Raw genomic sequence first — 21,661 nt, forward strand, 5'->3', positions numbered from 1 at the left:
ACACCATATAAACATTAAAAAAAAACCACAAAGATAATCCAACAAGTTATTCTTTATATTAGACAACAGCCTAACAGGGTTTTTCAACTAAAAAGTGAAGACTGCACCTCCAACTCACAGAGGATGAGGATGGTGGCTGGGTGTGGCTGTGCAGTGCCCACAGGCCTTGAAAGGTCTGCCAGCCCTGGGCTGAGCTTGCGTTCTACCTTGGGCTCTGGCTTGGGCTCTCTGTCCCTTATTTTCAAAACCTATTCATAGTAACATGGGAAGACTGTGGGATCACTATCACGTAGTTTGGCCAAAAACTCAAGGATTTTCATCTTGTCACTCTCCTCTTGGGCTTTGGACCCCACAGGAACCGACAGTGTGGAGGCTCACTCTTGACCATGTTCGGGCACATCAGGTAATTTTTCTACACCAATTCTTGGGTGATAAGCTTCCTGGGCTCCCCAAAAATGAAGTGACACTTTTCATCATAGGTGCCCATCATGTTCAGGAATTCCCAGATCTCTTCCTCAGAGGCGCAGTTGCCGTTAAAAAAGATCAGACTCAGGAGGGGCATCAGAATCCCTTTTATAGGAAATCTCCACCCTCTGCTCAGACTGCCATTGCTGGTGTCATCTTGATTGTGGACAAGGGTGTAGAAGCTACCGTTGGGATTGACTTCTTTCAATTCTAGACCATAGACCAGATCCATGGGCTCAGAGGCCTTTCTCAGAATCTCAGAAAAGCCCTTCCTGTACCATTTGTGGACTATGTTCAGCATGTCTGCCTTTTAAATGGGCTCCTTCATTTTATACAAATTCAGACGATTCTCTACCTTCTTCTTTGCCTTCTAAGATAGAATATTTAGGCCAGAGCTGTTTTGGAAGTTGAGTCCCCAGAAGCATTTTCCCGTTTCTGAACATGGCCTTCAGCTTTCCCAGCAGGTCTTTCCCATGAAACCCCTGCAGCGGCACGGTGGTGTCTAGAGGCACCTGGAGAGGGTCAGCACCCATGGAGCTCGAGGGAGCATCCCCCAGTAAAGAAGAGGAGAAGCAAACTTTGATTGACGGAGACTGGTGTGTGGAAGTCCTGGTTGATCTTTTTTTTATTTCTTTGGAAGATTTTATTTATTTATTTTTAGAAAAGGGGAACTAACATAGAAAAAGGGAGAGAGAAACATCGATGTGTGAGAACACTTCTTTGCATGCCCATTGCAAGCTCCCTACTGAGGTCTTGGCCTGCAATCCAGGCATGTGCCATGACCAGAAATCAAACAAGCAACTGTTTGGTTTGTAGGACCATGTGCAACCCACTGAACCACACTAATCAGGCCCCAGTTGTTCTTTTCAGAGTATCCTTTCTTAAATATTTGGATGAGCATATTGTCATTAACAACATCTTCTCTCCATTACTCTTTTCTTATGTTTATTATGGTATCCTTATTGGTCTTGTTTTGGAATCCAATTCAGTGATTTGGTCTCAAGGCTCTCTATTGTGTCACTTGAGATACCCTATGGTGTAGCAGATGTAAGTGAATTAACTGACTTGTGGGCAGCTGGAAGGAGTGCTCTAGTGTGAGCTCTGGACAAATCCATTTCAGGGGGTGTAGTGCCAGCCCTGTCCCTTATTAGCTGTGTGATCTCAGGTACATTAGCAAACTCTGTGAGCCCCAGGCAATGCATTTGTGAGGGGGTTTGTTAAGCCCTGTCTTTTAGAGACTATGTATTGTGGTCAATGTATGTAAAGTATGTGGCACAGTGTCCGGAATGCACTGTGATTTTGCACAATGTCTATTATGTCCTTGATTAATTAGGATTATTTCAAACCCAGAAAATGTGAAATGACTGGGTTACAAGTATATGCAACATTTTTTTTATACATTGTCAAATTCCTCATGTCAAATTTTGACAATTTTTGCATCTATGTTCTTAGGTAATATTGGAAATAAGTGACATTTTTAAGTAGAATAATAACAAATTTAGAAATTTTGAGCTATATTTACCTGGTCTAAACGTTGTAGAACTTGTTTCATAAAATATTTTTTGAAGTTTTGTGCCCGTTTTCATTTTCTGGATTAATTTGTGAGATGAAATTTATACATTTGATGGAGTAAGAGAGTAATGTAGTCAGTGCTCCACACACTCATTGCCCACCGTCAGCAAAGTCACCACATAGCTCGGCTCGTCTCATCCATATCCACCCTCGGACCTCAGGTTGTTTTGATGCAAGCATCACTAGCACTATGTATCCTATTATGGACCTTCAGAGGGTAACACTGTTAATTACAAACATAACCACAATACCCCGAGGTCACTGGCAGTCAGAACTCTAAGAGGGCCTATCGGACTCCTGACTCCTGGTGACATTCATCTTCTTCCAGTTATTTAATGAAACAGGAATGTAGGTGGTGCTATGAGGGAGTTAGCAGATGTAATGGAGGTCCAAAAACTAGTATTTTTTTTATAATTGTGAATTTTCCTGTTTACTTTTTCAACACCAGCAGTCTTTATGTATTTTGAAATTCTGTCAAGTATATATACATTTAGCATTGTTATGTCTTCCCTGTAAATTGACCCTTTATCATTAGTAATGATCTTTTTTAAAAAAATAGATTTTACTTTTAGAGCAGTTTTACATTTACAGCAAAACTGGGCAGAAGGTACAGAGGTTTTCCATATTGTCCCTGTCTCCCCACATGCACATTCTCCAGCACTATCAATATCCCTTATCAGAGTGGTGTATTTGTGGTAGTTGATGAGCTTGTACTGAGGTACCTTCACCCAGAACCCATAGTTTACATTAAGGTTCGCTCTTGGTATGGTACATTATATGAGTTTTGACAAGATGTGCAATAGCATATATCCATTATTACAGTGTCAAAGAGAATAGTTTCACTGCCCTAAAAATACTTAGTATTCTTAAAATCGGGAGGTTATCCTCCAAGGGCCAGATCTAATGGGGTTAATCCTTTAGTGGGATGGGGCTTTTCCTGGTGAGAGAAATCCAAAGGGTGAGAGAGAGGCTCTCCTTGCTGGCTTTGAACATGGAAGGATCTGCAGAGCATGCAAAGAGCTAAGAATGTCCTGAGAATGATCCCTAGCCAAGAGCATGCAGACAAATGGGCTTCTCGGTATTTCAATTTCTCCTAAGTGAATCTGCCTGAAACATGCATGGTACTGGAAGGAGTTCCAGAGCTCCATAGGAGAACACTGCTACCTGATACATTGATTGCAGCACTGGGACATTTCTGACCTACTGATCCCCGCCTCTCTGTGCCTGTAATTCTGGCCTATGATTCTGAGAGATATTAAATGTCAGTGGTTTGAATCTGTTAAATTGGCTGTAACTTATGAAGTTTACAAATATACAAGTAAAAAATTTTGCAGACTATTTTTCCCTCGTGTAGTTAGGACTTTTAAGATGTCTCTTGAACACTTTAACATATGTAATACAGTATTAACTATTACTGTTCTTCCTGTACATGACATGCCATTACCTACCTATTTTGTAACTGGAAGTGTGTAGTTTTGGGCCACCTTAACCCTTGTGCCCACCTTCCACACCACACTCCCTGCCTCTGGCAACCACCCATCTGTTCTCTGTGTATGAATTCACTTGCGTGTGTTTGTGTATTGTAGATTCCACATATGCATGATACCATACAGTATTTGTCTCTCCCTGCCTGTTGAAAAGTTTCTTTTAACAGAACACGCCTTGAAAATTACCACTTACCTCACTTGGCATACTGTCCTCAAGTTCTTCATACATTGTCACAAATAGGGGTATTTCTTCCTTGTGTGTGGCTGAGATACCCTTCTGTGTGCGTGTGTGGGTATAGATACAAGACATTTCCTTTAGCCATTTATTCACCAATGGGCACGTAAGTTGTTCCTACGTCTTGGCAACTGTAATTAATGTTAGAATGGCCATGAGAGTACAGATATCTCATAACATATATACCTTCATTTTCTTTATATAAATACTCAATATTGGAAATGTTGGGTATGTGGTAGTTGAATTTTTAACATTTTGAGGAATCTTTATACTGTCTTCCACAGTGAATTACCAATTTATATTCCCCTCAACTCATTCACTCTTAAATAATCTAAGGACATCCAGGTATATGAATTTTTTTTAAAGATCTTATTTCTTAGAGAGAAGAGAGGGGGAAAGAAGGGGAGAGAAACGTCAATGCGTAGTTGCATTTTGCATGCCTCCTGCTGGGGACCTGGCCTGCAACTCAGGCATGTGCCCTACACTGGGAATTGAACTGGCGATCCTTTGGTTTGCAGGCTGGTGCTCAACCCAGAGCCACAACAGGTAAGGCCAGATATATGAATTTTAAATTAGGAAAAGAAACACTGGAGTAAGGCAAATCCATAATTGACCAACTTTTACGTTTCCCCCCCATGTTCTGATTCCATCTTTTTTAGTATTAAATTTTTCCCATTCCCAAGGACATCCCCCAATATTGCCACGCTGTGTTCTTCAGGATCATAAACGTGAGTTCAGGATTTTCAATGTGTATTTCAAAACCCAAAACTCCCACTCTTAAACCTGGTACACAACAATAAAGGTGTGATCCCTGCCATTCATATATTTATATTCAGAACCTAAATAGACTCTCTGATGATAAAACACCACTTGAGAATTAACTTAAAACAGAAGGTGATGAAATATCCATGAACATCAGGAATACTGGTCAACAGGCACTTCCAACCACAATGGGAAAACTCCACCTCAGACCTCATTCAGGGGGACAGAAGTGACAGGATGTGGCCCTGATCACCCATTGACTTCCCAATGGGACAAAACTCTGCTTAGCAATGAAAGCTAAATACTCTGCTACCTCCCTACCCCTCTTTACTTTCATTTTCACTTGTTCTTTATGAAGTAGAGAGAACTTCCCCCTCTTTGGTAATGATAGCTTGTCTTACAATTCCTAATTGTGTGAACAGGGGAAGGGTCTTTTTTGCCTAAACATCCCCAGTGAAAGCATGATGACTTCCAAACAACTGATGCTGCATTAATGACTGTGTCAAATAAAAGCCATGAACCAAGAGGTCTGATTCACTATCATTTATAGTATCAAACATTCTTCAAAAATGTAAGCAAATCCAGATACACATCTCTACAATTTATACAACAAATGGCTAATTGCAGTTAGGCAAGCATGAAATAACGAATTATATTTATGTACCACATCTTTTTATACATTTGTCTACACATGGGACACATAGTTTGTGTCCCTGTCTTGGCTGTAACAGACCAGCAGGGTACAGCTTAGGTTGCATAGTAAATACTATTATAATAACCACATAGGGTTCCAATGGGTTGGAGACCCATGGGAGTGAACACTTTGTAAGATATATAAATATTTACTATATTGTACACCTTAATCTAAAATATTTTCCATCAACTGTAATTGAAAAAAAATGGATAACAAGCGGCCACCTTTTACTTTATCCATCGTTCTATACATCTGCTATTGCCTATTATGTTAGTGTAAACTTCTTTCACATCGTTCAAGATTTCTTACCCTAAAGCCATGTTATTTGTTCTAGATCACAAAAGTAATGGAAGGATTCCCAATTTGAATTTCAAAAACAAAACACATACTGCTAACCTGGTATATGGCAATAAGTGTGTGATCCATCTCATTTATAAACCTACATTCTGAATCTAAAGAAACATTCAGTCTAAAAGCACACCATTCGAAAATGCAAATTACCCCCACAAAGGTAGCTAACAAGGTATTTTTGCACATTAGGAAACTGCTTAACAGGCCTTTCCAAACAAAATAGAAGACTGCATCTCAACGTCACTCAGAGTGCGGGTAGCAGCAGGATGTGGCTGTGAGGTGACCGCTGGCCTCGGAATGACATCCAGCTCCGGCTTCGGCTTGGGCTCTGGCTTGAGATCTCTCTTCCTCATCTCGCAAAGCCTCTTCATAATGATGCGGGAAGTCAGTGATGGCTTTCTCATTCAGCTTGGCTATGAACTCCAGGATTTTCATTTTGCTGGTTTCGGCATGGGTTCTTGGACCCCACAGGAACTCGTAGCATAGAGAATCAGTGTCGGGCACACGCCGGTACACCAGGTATTGCTCCTGAACCAATTCTTGGGTGATAAGCTGCCTGGGCTCCCCAAAAATGAAGTGATACATTCCATCATAGATGCCCATCATATTCAGGAACTCCCACATCTCCTCCTCAGAGGCACGGTTGCCGTTCAAGAAGATCACTCCCAGGAGAGGCATCAGAATCCCTCTTATAGGAAATCTCCAAACTCTGCTCAGACTTTCATCGCTGCTGTCGACAAGGGTGTAGGAGTTTCCACTGGGCTTGACTTCTTTCAATTCTAGACCATGGACCAGATCCATGTGCTCAGAGGCTTTGCTCACAATCTCAGAAAAGTCCTTCCTGTACCATTTGCGGACAATCTTCAGCATGTCTGCCTTTTTAATGGGCTCCTTCAGTTGATACTGACACAGCAGGTACTCTACCAACTTACACGCCTTTTGAGTAAGTATATCTAGGCCACAGCTCTCAGGGGGAGGCGAAGCCCGGGAGGGATTTTTACTTTTCCGAGCACAGCCTTTGGCCTTTCCAGCTGCTCTCTCACATGAAACACCTGCCGCAACACTGGTGGTGGCTGGGGCACTCGAAGGTGCCTGGAGAGGGCCAGCACCAGTGGCACTCGAGGGAGGGTCACCCAGAAGAGAAGAGGAGGAGCAAGGAGCCTCTCCTTCCTCTCCCGCAATGGCCTGGGCACTCTTAGGACTTTGGGCCTCAGCTCTGTGTTGGCGGCGTTTCTCACGAGCACGGAGCTTACTCTTGTGACCACGAGGCATGACGGCTGTTGTTCGGGACGGCCAACCGGAGTGTGGGCCAACGAACGGTGATGTGGGCACCTGGTGGATGGAGAATGAGAGGGTTTAAGCACCCGCAACAGGTAGATTCCAGCTGGCTCTACTGAAGGCTGCCTCTGTAGGCTTCCCTGAGGGCGCTGCTCTAGAAACCCACAAGGCTCCTGTTCCTCACATCAGTCTGTCTGCTAAGGATCCCACAGAGGAACCACTGAACCTTTAGAGAAGGTCTCATGCGGCATCCTCCCTGCCATGCCTTGCTTTACTTAAATGACAGCACGTGATGTCAGTGTATCCCCGTTTGTTCTGGCATGTGGGGTCCTCTCAGTTCATCTTCTGTATTATCATGTCAACTGTGGGCAAAGCCTAAGCACCTTCCTCCCTACTACTCGGAAGGTGACACCTCAACACTCACTGGGACCCAGGAGAAGGAACTGGTGGGGAGCCTCGGTTCACCAGCGTACCAGGGGACACCAATGCTGAGAGTTTGGTTAGGTCCTTTGTTTCCTGAGTTCATCTGTATCAACGGTTGTCAGTCAAGCTCCTCGCCTTGACTCCTTGTGAGGCCTGGCACCTCTCCCCTTTCTTTAACTGGTGGCTGGACCTAGAGCCTAAGGATCTCACCTCCTTTTGACCTGATATGAAGAAATGCAGGAGAAGCTCAACCTGACCGCTCATCTCTGAGGTATCCTGGACTGAAAACTAATGACTGCGATGGATGCTTTGATGTCCCCTAATTCAGTTGTTGTTGGTTGCAGACCCTTCTCTCATATTCCTCAAGTGGGCTCCTGGCAATGAACTGCTCATGGTAGGATCCAACCTCCCTGAGACCGAGGAAGAAGATACAAAGATGGCCTTACGTGCTCAAAACACGTCGCCCAACAGTGGGGGCTGCTGCACGAGGTGAAGGTCTTATGGTACTTGGTTCCTAACAGAATCGCAGTGGAAGGCCTAAACTTGACTCCTGCGGGAGTCGTAATTTCTCTCTCTGCTAATCTGGGACCACTCTTCTCACTTCCCTGTTTCCCTAAAGGGCTGACACGTGGGTGCTTTAACCTGCAATCCATCCTTGAGGTCGTTCAGCACAGATATAAGGAGGATACCATATTTTGCCGTGCATGATGCACTGAAGCGTACAATGCACACCCACATTCTTGCCCCAAGTTTCAGGGAAAAAAAAGGCTTTGAATTCAATTTTTTCATTTATTTACATGGAAACAAAACTGATTATCGTATTCCACGGTCTTATTTTGCACACGGATATCGTATTGCTCTCTAGAGTTACACTTTTAATGCATAAGCATAAATAAAAGAATTAAAAACATTTATGTAAGTATGGAAATAGTACTACCCATGTATAATGCGCATCCTTATTTTTCCCTTAAAAATTTGGGCGAGAAAGTGTGCCATATACACGGCAAACTACTTTGTGTCCCCACCAGCATGGGACGGCCCATCTCCACAGGCCGCCATGGTCTCTCTGCTCTGCCTGGCATTATATGAAATCCTGCCACCCATGACGGGAGGTTACCCCATTCACCGGATGTGTCTCCTCCCTGAGATGCCCTGGAGAGGTGAGTGCAACTCCTCCTGGCGACATGCCCCATCTCCCAGAGCCGAAAAGAAGGCTGAGACTTCAGGTGGCCCCCACTTTCTGGACAGGGTCCCCCATCCTCCTCACTGTCACAACCTAGAATCCCCGTAACAAGTAAGCGGCTCCCCTTTTCTGAAGTAGGCTTCCTCCTCTAAATCAAGGACCTCACCACCCTAAGACCACCTCAGAGGAAAGGAGGGCCCAGCTCAAACTGCCTCCTCAGCCCGGGCCGCCCTTGCTGTGTTTGGGAGTCTGCGGGTGAAGCCCTCGCCTCCCTTAGTTACCGCTAGAGGGGATGATACCTCGCTTTGTCTCTGTCTCCCCTGCCTGGTGGCTCCTAGATACGAAGGATGGGGTGTCAGTCTTTGCGGCCTCTGTTTTGTGCACTGAGCTCGGCTCTTAAGCGCTCAGGCCCTCATCTTGAAGGCAGCTCGGGCCTGCGTGTCGTCCGTCTGCTGAACGGGGCTACTCCCGCAGAGTAAGGAAGGCCTTTTGGCTAACACGTTCGAGGCCGAAATCAGTCCCATGGCTCTGCTGGGGCCTCTCAAGGCCCGATGGTAAGGGAGGTACGGAGGGAGGGGGACCCACCTTCGCTCTGTTAGGGCTGTGGCTTCTTCAGGTCCCACACACGGTCCTCACCTTGACTCGAGGCCCGACCAGAAAATCCGCTCTCGGCAGGAAAGCTCCTGTAAAGGCACCAGGAAAGGACCCACCCCAAGCGGAAGTAGGTGGGTCCCATCCGGCAGGGCTGTCCGCGGTGCCTGAGAACTGAGAACCACGTGGGACTTCGCGGGACCCTGTTGCCTAGGAGGCAGTGGGTCCTCGGTCTTTACTCAGGGTCCGAATTTCTGTGTCTTCAGAGCCTGGGCTCGTCCCGCTAGTCACCCGGGTCATCCTGGTGGCAAACCAAGGGCTCTCTTTTCTGAGTCCCAGTGTGGCAGTTGGGGCGGACAGCTTCTGTTGGGTGCCCTGGGCCTACAGGCCTTACGAGAGGGGCGGGGCGCCGTGATGCTCCCGCTTTGTCGGGGAAATCCTCTTCTTTAGCACTGAGTTCGAGTGTCCTTGCCTTGCCTTGGTTAAATGCAAGACTCCTGTCTTTGGAGAGCTGGGCGTACACCCCCCAGGCAAGGCCCTTTCTCCCCCTGAGACGACCCACGTGGAATACGTGGACTCCTCAGGGGTAGCGCCTCTGGATTTTCCCAGGGCTAAGGAAAGTCCTGGACTCTTAGTGGCCCCTCTGCTTTTTGTGTGTTACTCTGTTGTTTGGCGTGTCCCCTCCTAACACTCAGGACACTCACATAGATGCATTCCTGTTAGAGACCCAGTCGTTCCCTCTGCCAGACATAGACTGCACACATTACTCGCAGGCCCTTATGTCCCTGAGACTGTCAAGCTCAAATCAGCCTGACATCTCTGCCAGGCGCTTCTGTGGGATGGCAGCAGAGGAGATTTTGTGAGACCTCTTTTCGTGCTGTGGCTGCTGCCTTTAGTCCACTTCAGGGTCTTTACTGTCACAGATTCAGACCAGTCTTGAAACTTCAGTTTTTGTTTTTCTGACTTCGCTCATCTTACTTTAATGTCCCACTTTCTTGAGAATTCCAAGGTGGAAATCGGGGTGATCATTATATGATCATGAAGCTTTGGCACACCCAAGGGCAGAAAACGGTGGTGCGACTCTAGGACCTTAGTGTTCTGCCTGCTTCCTTCTAGTCTACCCTATATACGATCTTCACCCCGTCGGAGTCCTGGACTCCTTCTACCGAACTGACTTAACACTCCTTAGGTTTTTGGTTGATCCTTCTAATCTCAGATGATTGTTTCCTCATCCCTCAGTCAAGGGAGTCTTCCACTTGGCTCCTGTCTGTGCATTAAAGATCTTCCTGGGAAATGACATTCCTTGCAAACATATGAGCTGTTTCTCTAATGCAAATTTGCAGAAAATGGGCCCACTTTTCATGAGTGATGTACAATTACTAAAGTGCAGCTCCAGTCAGAGCTCAGGAAACATGTTGTGCTGTCACGGAAAAGAACGGTAATATTTTCTTTCTCGCCACAAGCCAGATTTAGGGAAAACCTTAAGGATCCACTTTCTACCTAGAAGGTTAGAGCCGGAGTTTGTGAGCCCCGACCAATCTTTTGTGGGTTTCTGATACTGCATATGTGGATGATCAAATTGTTACTGAAACTGATTTCTTCTCTCCTTCATTCATATCTCAGATTTGGTTATTCTTATTGCGTGCTTAGGGAGATCAATCCAGTTGTTTGTTCCGAGGGTCATACTTTTTGTCACTTGAGATACATTTTGGAGTGGTAGACCTAGGTAAATTAATTGTCTCGTGGTCTGCTGGAAGGAGTGCACCGGTGTGAGCTCCGGACTATTCTAGAACAAGAGGTCTAGTCCCAGCACTGTCACGTATTCACTGTGCAATCTCAGGTACATAAACAAACTCTGTGAGCCCCAAGTTCAGCGTTTAAGAAGGTGGTTTGTTAAGTCTTGTATTGCAGGGCTCTTGGTTTGTTGTTTATGCATCTAAAGCATGTGGCGCGGTGTGTGGAGTGCTTTCAGTTTTGCACAGTGTCTGTTATGTCCATGATTAATATGATTGAGCCCTGAGAAAATACCATTCAAAGTAAAGGAAAAACAGTCCAGTAGATATCTGAGGATGTGTGGTTCTCTACGTCACAGAATACCAAATCAGGCCAAAATGCTTTTGATTTTTAAAAAATGCGTAAGTTTCCTCTCATTAAATCATATTTTCAGTCGGATTGTTTTACAACTGAATACAACTGAGACTTCTAGAATTTGTTTCAATGTCTAAGTTTGTCTTCCCATTTAGTTGCCCTTTCATACCAACCTCCCCTATCTTCATTAATTCCACCATCATCTAAAATCTACACCTCTCTTAGAGTTTGACAAATGACAACAACAACAACAAAATGACAAAAGACTTTTGAATGCCATTTTAATAGAATGGGCTCTGACTCCCTGACACATGATAAAGAGTACCAGCCCCATGGCTGCTGAGTTTGCAATCAAATATCAATCAAATAATAAATTATCACCCTTATTTCGGAGAAAGTCTCTAGAGTTGATATGCATAAAAATACTGGTCCATGCACTGTGGTCATGTGCCATTGGACAGGATCTCAGGATGCATTCCATCCCTTTCCCAAGTGGAGATTCTCTCTGGTTTACTCATATTTTCAAAGCAACTGGTAAGTGTGGTTTTCCAGTCTAGGAATAAGTCTTTATCCTCCGATGACCACTCTCTGGGGTTCTGATGAGTGTCCATGATCATTACAGCTTCATCTAGCCCACCCTACCATGAACTTCACAGTACCATGCATGCACGACTCTCACTCTCCTGGTCTCTAATTGCCTTGCCTTCCGCATCTACACCAGACCCCTCATCTCGAACCTCCTTCCCTGCTTGTGACCTCTTAGTTTTACCGCTATTTTAAATCCTATGGAGTATCTCTCCACATTTTTTACATGAAAGCTCCTCTTCAACTCTGAAACCCAATGGGCAGCACAGGTAGGCTCTATTTTTCTTAGCATTCCTGCTACTAGCCAAGAGCCTTTTAAATAGCACATGGTAAATTAACGTTCAGACATAAAGAGTGACTGTACAAGACGTCAAACTTATTATGATTTATTTTGTTCTAATTGTGAATAAGCTGAGCCAATCCAGTTCCACAGACTGAAATTTTACAAAGAAAATGAAAGGAATAAAAGAAACCAAGAATTGATTACATTTTATGTTTTTTTTCCCCCACATCTCATTCATGATCATGCAGATTTTATTGTGGGGTAATTTCCTTTTTTCACAAAAATCCATTTTCCAATGTTATGCTCTCATTTTCTGAATGACAGGATGTTTTCCAAGGATTTTCAATTTGTTACAAAATTGCAGAATTCCTATTTTTCTACCTGAAAATCTCCAGTCAATGTGTGATCCATGGCACTCATATACCTAGGCTTTGAATTTAAATTATCCTCTAAATGAAAGTAACAACATTTAAAGTAGGAAAAAAGAAAAGACAAATCTTCAATTTACCTATATGGTACAGGAACACACAGATGTTTTCATTGTGTTCCAAGGAGTGCCATGTTGGTCCTCAGTAGTTAGACGGCTCGCTGCTTTCTTTAAACAGAAAATACAGACTCTACCTCAGTTTTCACTAGGGATGGGAGGAGTTGCGGCACAAGCTCTGAAGAGGCAACTGGCCGTGGCTACAGTAGGGGAAAACTGGCTGAAGCTCTGATTCAGGCTCTGCATTTCTCATTGTTCAAAACCTGCTCATAATGCAATGGGAAGGCACTGGGCATGGTGTATGGACGTTGGCCTAAACTCACACATTGTATGTATACATGACAGAGCACCCCATTATCAATAGCAAAGGTACCACATGCATTCTTTTGTACAACTACATTGTAGAGTGTGGAAATATGATGAGTTTTTACATCAATATATTGATGAACATTTATATAGTTTTGTATTATTGCGATTGTGTATTTAGGTAAGTGTTAAACGTGAAATTACTGGGTCACAGGTAAGTGCATAATTTTTGAATATATTGTCAAATTCTGCAAAGCCACATTTTGAGCATTTTTACATCAATGTTTTTAAGTAATACTGGAGACAATATTTGAAGTAATACAATAATAAAGTAATTTTTAGCTACATGTATGTGGCCTACATAATATTGTCATACTTGTTTCATAAAAAACTTTGGGAAGTTTCATTTCAGTTTTCATGCTGTGGAATAATTTGTGTGATGAAATGTGTACATTTGTGGTAGTAAAAGAATAATGTAATCAACACTCCTTGCACTCCTTTCTTAGCTTTAGCAAAATCAACACACATCTATATCCACTCACAACCCCCAGATTACTTTGCGGCAAACATCAATAAGACTATCTTATTTTATACTTTTATAGGGTAACACTCTTAATGACAAACACAACCACAATACACCAAGGACACTGGCAGTCGGAATTCCAAGATGGTCTCCCCGACTCTTGACTCCTGGTGTACATTCAACTTCTTCCAGTAAATTTCTTAAACACCACACCTAAGTGCCACTATGAGGGATTTACCAGATGCAATTCAGGTCCCAGATCTGGTATTCTTAAAATGGGGATATTATCCTCCAAGGGCCAGACCCTAAGGGGGTGAGTCCTTAAATGGGATGGGGCTTTTCCTCGTGAGGGAAATCCAAAGGGTGAGAGGGAGGCTCTCCTTGCTGGCTTTGAAGATGGAAGGAGCTGCAGAGCATAGCAAAGACCTAAGAGCTTGCTGAGAATGACTCCCAGCCAAAAGCTAGCCAGCTAATGGGCATCTCAGTCCTTCCATTTTCAGCAAGTGCATTCTGCTCCAACATGCATGGTATTGGAAGGAGCTCCCAACTTCCATGTGCCAACACAGCTACCTGATCCAGTGATTGCAGCACTGGGAGGTTTGTGACACACAGATCCAAGCTCCTCTGAGCCCTCTGTTCTGACCTACAGAACTGTGAGACTCTAAATATCTGTGGTTCAAAGTTGTTAAATATGTGGTAATTTGTTATAAAGTAATATACTCACTGAAAATATTTTTTCCAGATCCTTCTTTTTTCTAATACTTAGATCTTTTCATATCTCTGCTGACTCTGTGCACACACGTAACACTGTATTTTTAACTCTTACTGTTCATCCTGTACATTAGCTCCCCAGGGCCTATCATTATGTAACTGAAAGTTTGTACATTTGGGCCAACTTCACCAATTTCACCCACCTTCTAACCCCAGCCTCAGACAACCACCATCTGTATCTAAGAGTTTATTTGTGTGTCTGTGTGTGTTTGAATGATGCCATATTTAAGTGATAGTATAGAGTATTTGCTTTCTCTCAGTGTGAAAAACATTCTGTTGAAAGAACACCACTTGAAGTTTGCCACTTAAAATAACTCAGCAATGTACTTGTGCCCCTCTGGGATGCCGGTCAACAGGCCTTTCCACCCACAGTGTGAAGGTTCCCCCCAGGCCTCCCTCAGGGAGCGAATAGCTGCTGCATGTGGCCCCGGACATTCTCTGCCTTGGAAGGAGTGCCCGCCCTCGGTGCAGCTCGGCCGCGGGCTCTCTCCAGCTCACCGTTCGAAGCCTCTTCGTGAGGGGTGCGAAGGCAGCAGGCATGGTATCATTACTTTGGGCACTAACTGCAGGATTCATCTTGGTGGTTTCAGTGTGGGCTCTTGGACCCAACGGGAGCTCAGTGCTTGGAGAATCGCTTTTGGGCACCTCCTGGTGCTGTAGATTTTGTATTTGTTGTTTTTTCCTTTTTTGCACCAAATCGTGGGTGGGAAGCTTCTAATAATCTCCACGATAAAGTGACACCTTCCATTATAGGGGCCTCAAATATTCAGGAATTCCCTCTCTCTTTTTCAGGGGCAGAGCAGTTCCTCTGGATGATCACACCCAGGACGGTCATCGGAAGCCGATTCCTGCAAAGTTCCCGCCAACACTCAGACACACATTGTCGGTGGTGTGCCATTTGGAGACAAAGTTATAGTAGTGATTATTGGACTTGACATTGTCCAATTCTAGGACGAAGACCAGTTTTGTGAGCTTAGTAGCTCTGCTGAAGGGCTCAGGCAAGTGCTCCCTGTATCTTTCGTTCACGGCCTTCTGCACAAAGGTCACCATAATGGGCTGCTCCTTTCCATATTTCTGCATCAGGAACTGCACTGACATCGCCACTTTCCTGAAGGGAAGATCTTTCAGTTCACTCTCCGTGGAGCAACTTGTAGTTTCACAGCAACTTGTACTTTCTCATATTGGCTTTTGAAGCCTTTTTCAGACTTTATGTATGAAATGCCTGTAAGTAATGATGGAGTAATGGATAATGATAGAGGATGGGGATCTATGAGGCTCTGAGGATGCTGGGAGTGGGGGACTCAAGGGAGCACCCCCAAAGCAAGAAATGAGGAGAAGGGGACACTTCCTTGCTGCAGTGGCCTGAGAATAGTTGAGATTGTGAGTCTGACTCCGGGCCTGGTGTGATTTCTCAAGTGGATGATGCACCTGGAGGAGGGAGGGTGTGATGGTGTGGACATCTTGAGCGCGGAGATTGCACCTTGGCTTTGCCCAAGGCCGCCACGGCAGGTTTCATTGGAAGCACTGCTCTTGGTCCCCACAAATCTCTCCAATCTAGTCAGCTCGTGTACGGTACGTATGAACAGCTTTCTGGATGTCATTCATTCTCAATTAAATGTCTTTTTAAAAAAATAAAGACCTAAACATATTGTTATTGTGCCACCCAATAACATTGCTTCTTGGTATTTAGCCAAATGAGTAGGAAACATACATCCACAATAAACTGTCAGCAGAAGACAGTACTGAATGTAAATCATAACTGAAAAATTAAAAATGAGCAACTTTTTAATTTTTTTTTTGTTGAAAAAGTTATAATTTATTCCAGTGAGATATGTGTAACTGTGTGTAATACCTAGGGTCAAATTTGAAGCTGTTAAATAGACGATATAAATGTGGGACAGGCACCACTGTAGACTATGAGAACCATGATCTTACACAGAACACAGTCTCCTGTAGATGTGATGTCTTCATTGATTTAATAAGGGGAGTAAGGGGCCGTTGCTATTGAAGATCTGATATAGTCTCTGATCACAAAATTTGTGTCCTTAAATCTAACTAGGGCAATTTCAGTGGAATTATTTTTGACTTTAGCTAGATGTCTGAGGTATTTTTGTAATGAGCAAATCACAGTTTTGCACTGAAATATTCAAACATTTTCCTCATCTGTTTTTTAAATTTTTGTATATTTTTTTTATTTTCAAATAGATTTGTCTCTGCCTTCCACCCACCACCTTCCCCTGCCCCCTTCCCCCCAACCCTTCCCCTTTGGTTTTATCCATGAGACTTTGCTATATGTTCCTTGACTTACCCCTTTCCTTCCTTTTCTCCCACCCCCTCTCTTTCCCTCTTGTCTCTGTTGGTTTCTTTTCCTTTCAGTGTTGTTGGTCTTATTTTCCTTGCATCTAAATGAGTAACATTTTAAAACCCTGCACACATATCCTTATAGGGGCTCTATTCCTAATTGCCAAAATTTAAAATCATCCACGATAGCATTTTAGCAGGCTAATGCATACATAAACTGTGCTAACTCTGGAGAAAAAGATATGAGCCTTCAAGCCATGAGAGGACATGGAGGAAGCTTAATTATATATTACTCTGTGAAACAAACCAATCTTAAAAGGCTACATTCTGCATGACTCCACCTGTATGACATTCTGGAAAAGCCAGCAGTATAGGAAAAGTAAAATGGTCAGCGGTCGCCAGGGATTAACAGGTAAGGAGGGATGAATAGGTGGAGCAGAGAGCATTTTTAAGGCAGTGACACTTGGCTGCATGAAACTACAATGTGGCTACAAGTCATCATACCTTGGTGAAACTCCCAAAATGTACACCACCTAGAATAAAGTCTAATGTAACTAAAGACTTAGCATGCTAACAATGTGCCAAAGTAGCCTCGTAGGTTGGAATAACTGTTGCAGTGTTGCTCATGGGGGAGGCTGTGAGTGTTTCTGGTAAGAGGGTATTATATGGGCAGCCTCTGCGCTTTCTATTCACTCTGCTAAAAAGCTAGAACTTCTGTACAAAACAAAGCAAGTAAAAATGGGAGGGAGGGGCCTCACTCTCACCCGAAGCACCTCGGATTTAAATCTTGAGTGCGGGTTGAGGTCCTATGATGGAGATTCCACTGAGAGTTCCAACTTAGTACCTCAAGTCTGAATCCTGTGAACACAAAACATTCTCTCTCTGCTAATGCGGGGTCTGTCCTCTGTCCACACTCCAACCCCTCTATCAGTCCTGAAAAGGGCGTGATACCCTGTCTGCCTAACATTTATTCCCAGATCTCTCATGCCAATGTAATGGGAAGATTTAGGAGAGGTCTCTACTGATAAGAGTTTGGTGGTCTTGAACTCTTTATGGTACTCACCTTCCTCCAGGCACACCTTGGACATCCTAGCGATACTCGAGTCAAAGACCCTCAGAACCAGGTCTTTGCTTTTATGACGTCTGAAGTGGAAATCAGGTTCAGTCATATCCTGTCACGCCTGTTTCGGGACTCTAAGGGTTGACAGCCAGTTCGGGCGTTTATGGGCCTCGTTATTCCCTGTGGGTGCTCCCGTGGTTTGCTTTCAGGGTCCTCACCTTCATAGGTGTCAGAGACTAGGACCCTTCCCTCTAGTGACCTCAGATGATCCTCTTAGGGTGGCTTCACAAGTCCCTGGGAGACCCGAGGAGTGAGGGGATGCACAGGCTGACAATCTGCCTGGTATGTTGCTCTCGCCAGCCCAATACAGTAAACTTCCTTGGGCCTCCCATTTCTTGAGTCAAACCCTTCGGGTAAAGACCGTTCTTCTGTGAACTTTGACCAGCTTCCCTTTTGCAATCTCTTCAGAGAATGGGTCCCTGCTCCAGGAATGAAGTGAGACAAGGACGCCGTAACCCCAGGCTCAGACCCCAGGACAGAGGTCCTGTCAGTGCAAAAAATAATACATCAATGTATTCCTTCCTTTTCCAGCTAGATTGAGCGAACGGTGTGACTTCTGGGTGAACGGAGGGAATATCCTATGCAGAAGTCTCTGTCGACACTGCTTTTCTGAGCTCCTGATCTTTTGAGGTCCCCTGACTTTGGCTACGTAGATGATCGTATTTTCAGCACGTTATCCCTTTCTCTCTTTATTCACCTCTCAACTATTTCAAAATGCTTATTACTCTCTACATATTTCACTCTTGTGTTTTCGACACAGAATACGCTTATCACTGAGATATCTTTGGCAGAAGTGAGAAAAAAGGTGGATGAAGGGACTCAAAGCTGGCCTCTCCTTGGGAGGAGAGTGTAGACCTCAGACTAATTCAGGGCATGGGTCTTGTTCCTCCCCGTTCTCTTTGAGATTGTGCCGTCAGGCACAATCGCAAAGGCCATGAGCCTCAGTTTTGTCATCTGTGCAAATGGTTTGATAAGCTTCAACTTGGCACCCACTGGAATGTATGGAATGCATGCAAAGTGCTTGGCCTCTTTTGACTTCAATGTATTCCAGTGCCTACTGTGATTAATTTGTCCCTTGGGGTTTCAACTCACGACACTTAGACTGAGTTTTTAATCTGGGAGACGTCAGAGACTATCAGTGCCCTAGGACAAAGAAAACCCTATCAGGCAAAATGCTGCTGGACGAGGAGAACTCAGTCACATCCCCCCGCCCCCCGCACCTTAGACTATGTCGTTCAGTGTGCCCTGGTGGGAGGTGGACTTCCTCAGCTGATGTACCAGAAACCTCTCAAAATACGTTTGAAGGATCAAAGCCTTGCCTCCTTCTCTGCTGCCCTTCTTTCTAGGCTACTCCTTGTTTCAATCATGAAACCACCTGCAACAATTTAACCTTGCCTAGAGTTGGCCCCATTACACACAAGGAAACCTAACGCCAATGTCTTTTTAAAGGAACAGATTGTGACCTGGAGATTCCACTGCAGGGATTATACCCAAGAATCCTCAATCATCAATTCAAAAGAACCTGTACACCCCAATGTTCATAGGAACATTATTTACAAGAGCCAAGTGTTGAAGAGAGCTTAAGTGTCCATCAGCAAGTGAGTGGATCAAAATGTGTGTTACAGCCCAGGCGGATGTGCAGACTGAACACCAGTCTGCAAACCAAAGGGTTGCAGGTTCGATGGGCAGTCAGGGCACATGGCAGGGGTGCAGGTCTAATCCCCAGCAGGGGTGCGTGCAAGATGCAAACACAGATGATGTCTTTTTCCCTCTCTTTTTCCTATTCTGCCATTTTGTTTAAAAATAAACACATTTCTTAAAAATCAAGACAGTCTCAAGGTATCTGGGAGAATAAACTTATTTTTTAAAAAAAGAGCAAAGGGAATTGAAATGGCAATATTGACAATATTAGTTTTTCTCTATTTGGTGATTCCATATATTTAACTGTTTTGTATGTGTGCATCTCCAAGGAAATGCACATGTTACCCTGCACTAGGTCTCTTAGAAGATGAAGCTTTCCCCAATTTGTTTTGGAAAACAGCAATGCTCTCCTCTTAAACCCAAGAAACAGCAAGGGTGTCCAATATCATTAATTTAGATTCTAATGACAGATAAAATTTTCTTTAGCAGGAAACATAAAGAAAAACAGGAGAAAGTAAAGATACAGATGAACCTCCAAATTCCCACACAGAATAGGAACACTAAGGTATCCTACCCCATGTTTCCTCAGTCACACCCAGCTCTCCTCTGCTTGGAACACTGGCTGCTCTCTTCAACCACAAACTGAAGACTCGGCCTCAGCTTCACCCGGTGCGGGAGCAGCCTGTAGACATGGCCCCGAGTCATTCACTGCCATGGCGTTGGTGTGAGTTCTTCGAGGAACTGTAGCTTGGCCTTTTCCTCATTACGCAGTCTCTGGTGGTGGTGAGATTCATCTTGGCCCAAAACGCCAGCACTTTCATCTTGCTGGTTTCGTTGTGGGCTTTTCGACCCCACAGGATCTCGTAAGGTGGAGGATCACTGTTGGGCACCTGGTGGTGCTCCGGGGATTTGAGCTTCACAAAATCTTGGGTCATGAGCTTCTCTGACTCCCCGAATAGGAACTGCCTCTTTCCGGCATATAGTGTCATCTTGGTCAGGAATTCCCAGATCTTCTGTACAGTGGCACTGTTGCTGTTCTTGAAGACCATGCCCAGGATATGTATCAGGAGATCATACTTGGGAAAGGCCCTGCTGTCACCGCTCACCCTCCCATGGCTGGGGACATCCATTTTGCTGACCAGGGTAAATAATGCTTCGCGCCATCAACTTCCCTTAGGTCAGCGCCACATACCACCTCCTTCTTGGAAGACGCTCTTACGAGGATCTCATGGGAGCGATTTTTGTACTTTTTCTTGACACTTTTCAGCGATTCTGCCTTCTTAATAGGCTGTTTCATTTTGCACCTCTGCATCAGGAACTGCACTAGCATACTGACCATCTCGATCAGCCAGTCTTTCTGCGATTGAACCTGGGAAAGTGGGGCCTTGAAGGAATGTGTCTTGCTCTTCATGTTGCAGTTGGCTCCTTCAGATAATCCTGTGCTCGAAACATCTGCGGACTGAGAGATGGTGGACAGGGCTCTCTCAGGCCACTTGACAGTGTTACACGACTTATCACCAGGCTTCCTCTGCTCCCCAGCTTCAATAGAAGGACGGGGCGAGGAGGCCAGTACCTCCGCCATGGCATCCCCCTGATACAGGGCTTCACCGTGGGACCGGTGGTGTTCCTGGGAGACACAGAGCTTCCGTCTTCGACCCCAAGGCATGATGACTGTCAAGGACAGTAGTCACGAGTGCAGCAGGGAGAGCAGGCGATCTGGGCATGAGAAGAGAGAAGATGAGAGGGTGTGAACACCTTCTTCACGGAGATCCTACCTTGACCTTAGGAAGGCCACGTCTATAGCTTTCCTGGAGGGCAGTGCTCTAAGCACCTACAGAGCCCCTGCTCTGACCCACCTGTCCTCTGAGAGCCCCGTGGAAAGCATGAAAGTAGCCTCACGTTGTAGCCAAGCCATCCTGCCCAGTGCTCACTAGGCCTGACAGCAGTAATAGGCGTGTCCAGTTTTGGTGGAGCCCCGTCTGCAAAGGAGTGTGGGGGTCTCACATTTCACTCTTAACACCACCATTTCAGCTTTCAGCAGGACCTGGGCCCCTCCTCTGGGCTGCTCTACATTGATAAAAGAGTACCTTAAACCCGAGGCCTCATCTTCTTGGCATTGAGAGCCTCCTAAGGGGCACCTCGACCGACCACCCCTGGTAGGGGACACCCACTGCTGACAGCTCCATGGGACTCATTGTCCTGAGCTCGGTGGGGTCCCCATCCTCATTCAGAGTTCTGACCTCCACTTCAGGAAAGGCTTTGGACACCTGCTTCTGCGGATCTGATGTTCCTATACTCAGGAAGGCTCTCAACAACATACCACCAAAATTGAAGATGGTTCCCATACAGACACCCTGCCTACGGTTACAGTGCTAGGCTGACAAGTCCCTATAACTTCTGGCTGTGAAACCAGTGTGGGTTCGATCATCAGAAGAAATTGCGGGACTCTCAGATGCCTCCGCCTGGAGGGCCCCCACGCACGGACTCTCTCAGATCACTCCCTCTCGGCTGCAGTACC

The 21,661-nt window shown here is 44.9% G+C and overlaps 2 protein-coding genes and 1 pseudogene across 2 annotated transcripts; all 3 read right to left on the reverse strand.

Moving 5' to 3' along the window:
• Window positions 1-248: 248 nt before the first annotated feature.
• On the reverse strand, window positions 249-3,753 carry LOC129065093 (melanoma-associated antigen B2-like; annotated as a pseudogene).
• A 2,053-nt stretch (window positions 3,754-5,806) lies between these two features.
• On the reverse strand, window positions 5,807-6,838 carry LOC129065094 (melanoma-associated antigen B2-like). Its single transcript, XM_054566351.1, has one exon. The coding sequence runs from the start codon at window positions 6,836-6,838 to the stop codon at window positions 5,807-5,809; it is 1,032 nt and encodes a 343-aa protein (XP_054422326.1).
• Window positions 6,839-19,844: 13,006 nt separating this feature from the next.
• On the reverse strand, window positions 19,845-20,864 carry LOC129065095 (melanoma-associated antigen B3-like). The gene is given in 2 exon segments (XM_054566352.1): window positions 19,845-20,293; window positions 20,296-20,864. Coding segments are annotated over 2 exon segments (963 nt in total). The 5' UTR covers window positions 20,810-20,864.
• Window positions 20,865-21,661: the final 797 nt, after the last annotated feature.

The sequence above is a fragment of the Pteronotus mesoamericanus genome, unplaced genomic scaffold, assembly GCF_021234165.1.
Source record: "Pteronotus mesoamericanus isolate MK-2021 breed Mesoamerican mustached bat unplaced genomic scaffold, CSHL_Meso_final contig_173, whole genome shotgun sequence".
In the NCBI taxonomy this organism is placed as follows: domain Eukaryota; kingdom Metazoa; phylum Chordata; class Mammalia; order Chiroptera; family Mormoopidae; genus Pteronotus; species Pteronotus mesoamericanus.

What these genes read in the sequence shown, in the direction of transcription:
- LOC129065094 (XM_054566351.1), bottom strand. Translation starts at nt 6,838, where the DNA reads ATGCCTCGTGGTCACAAGAGTAAGCTCCGTGCTCGTGAGAAACGCCGC.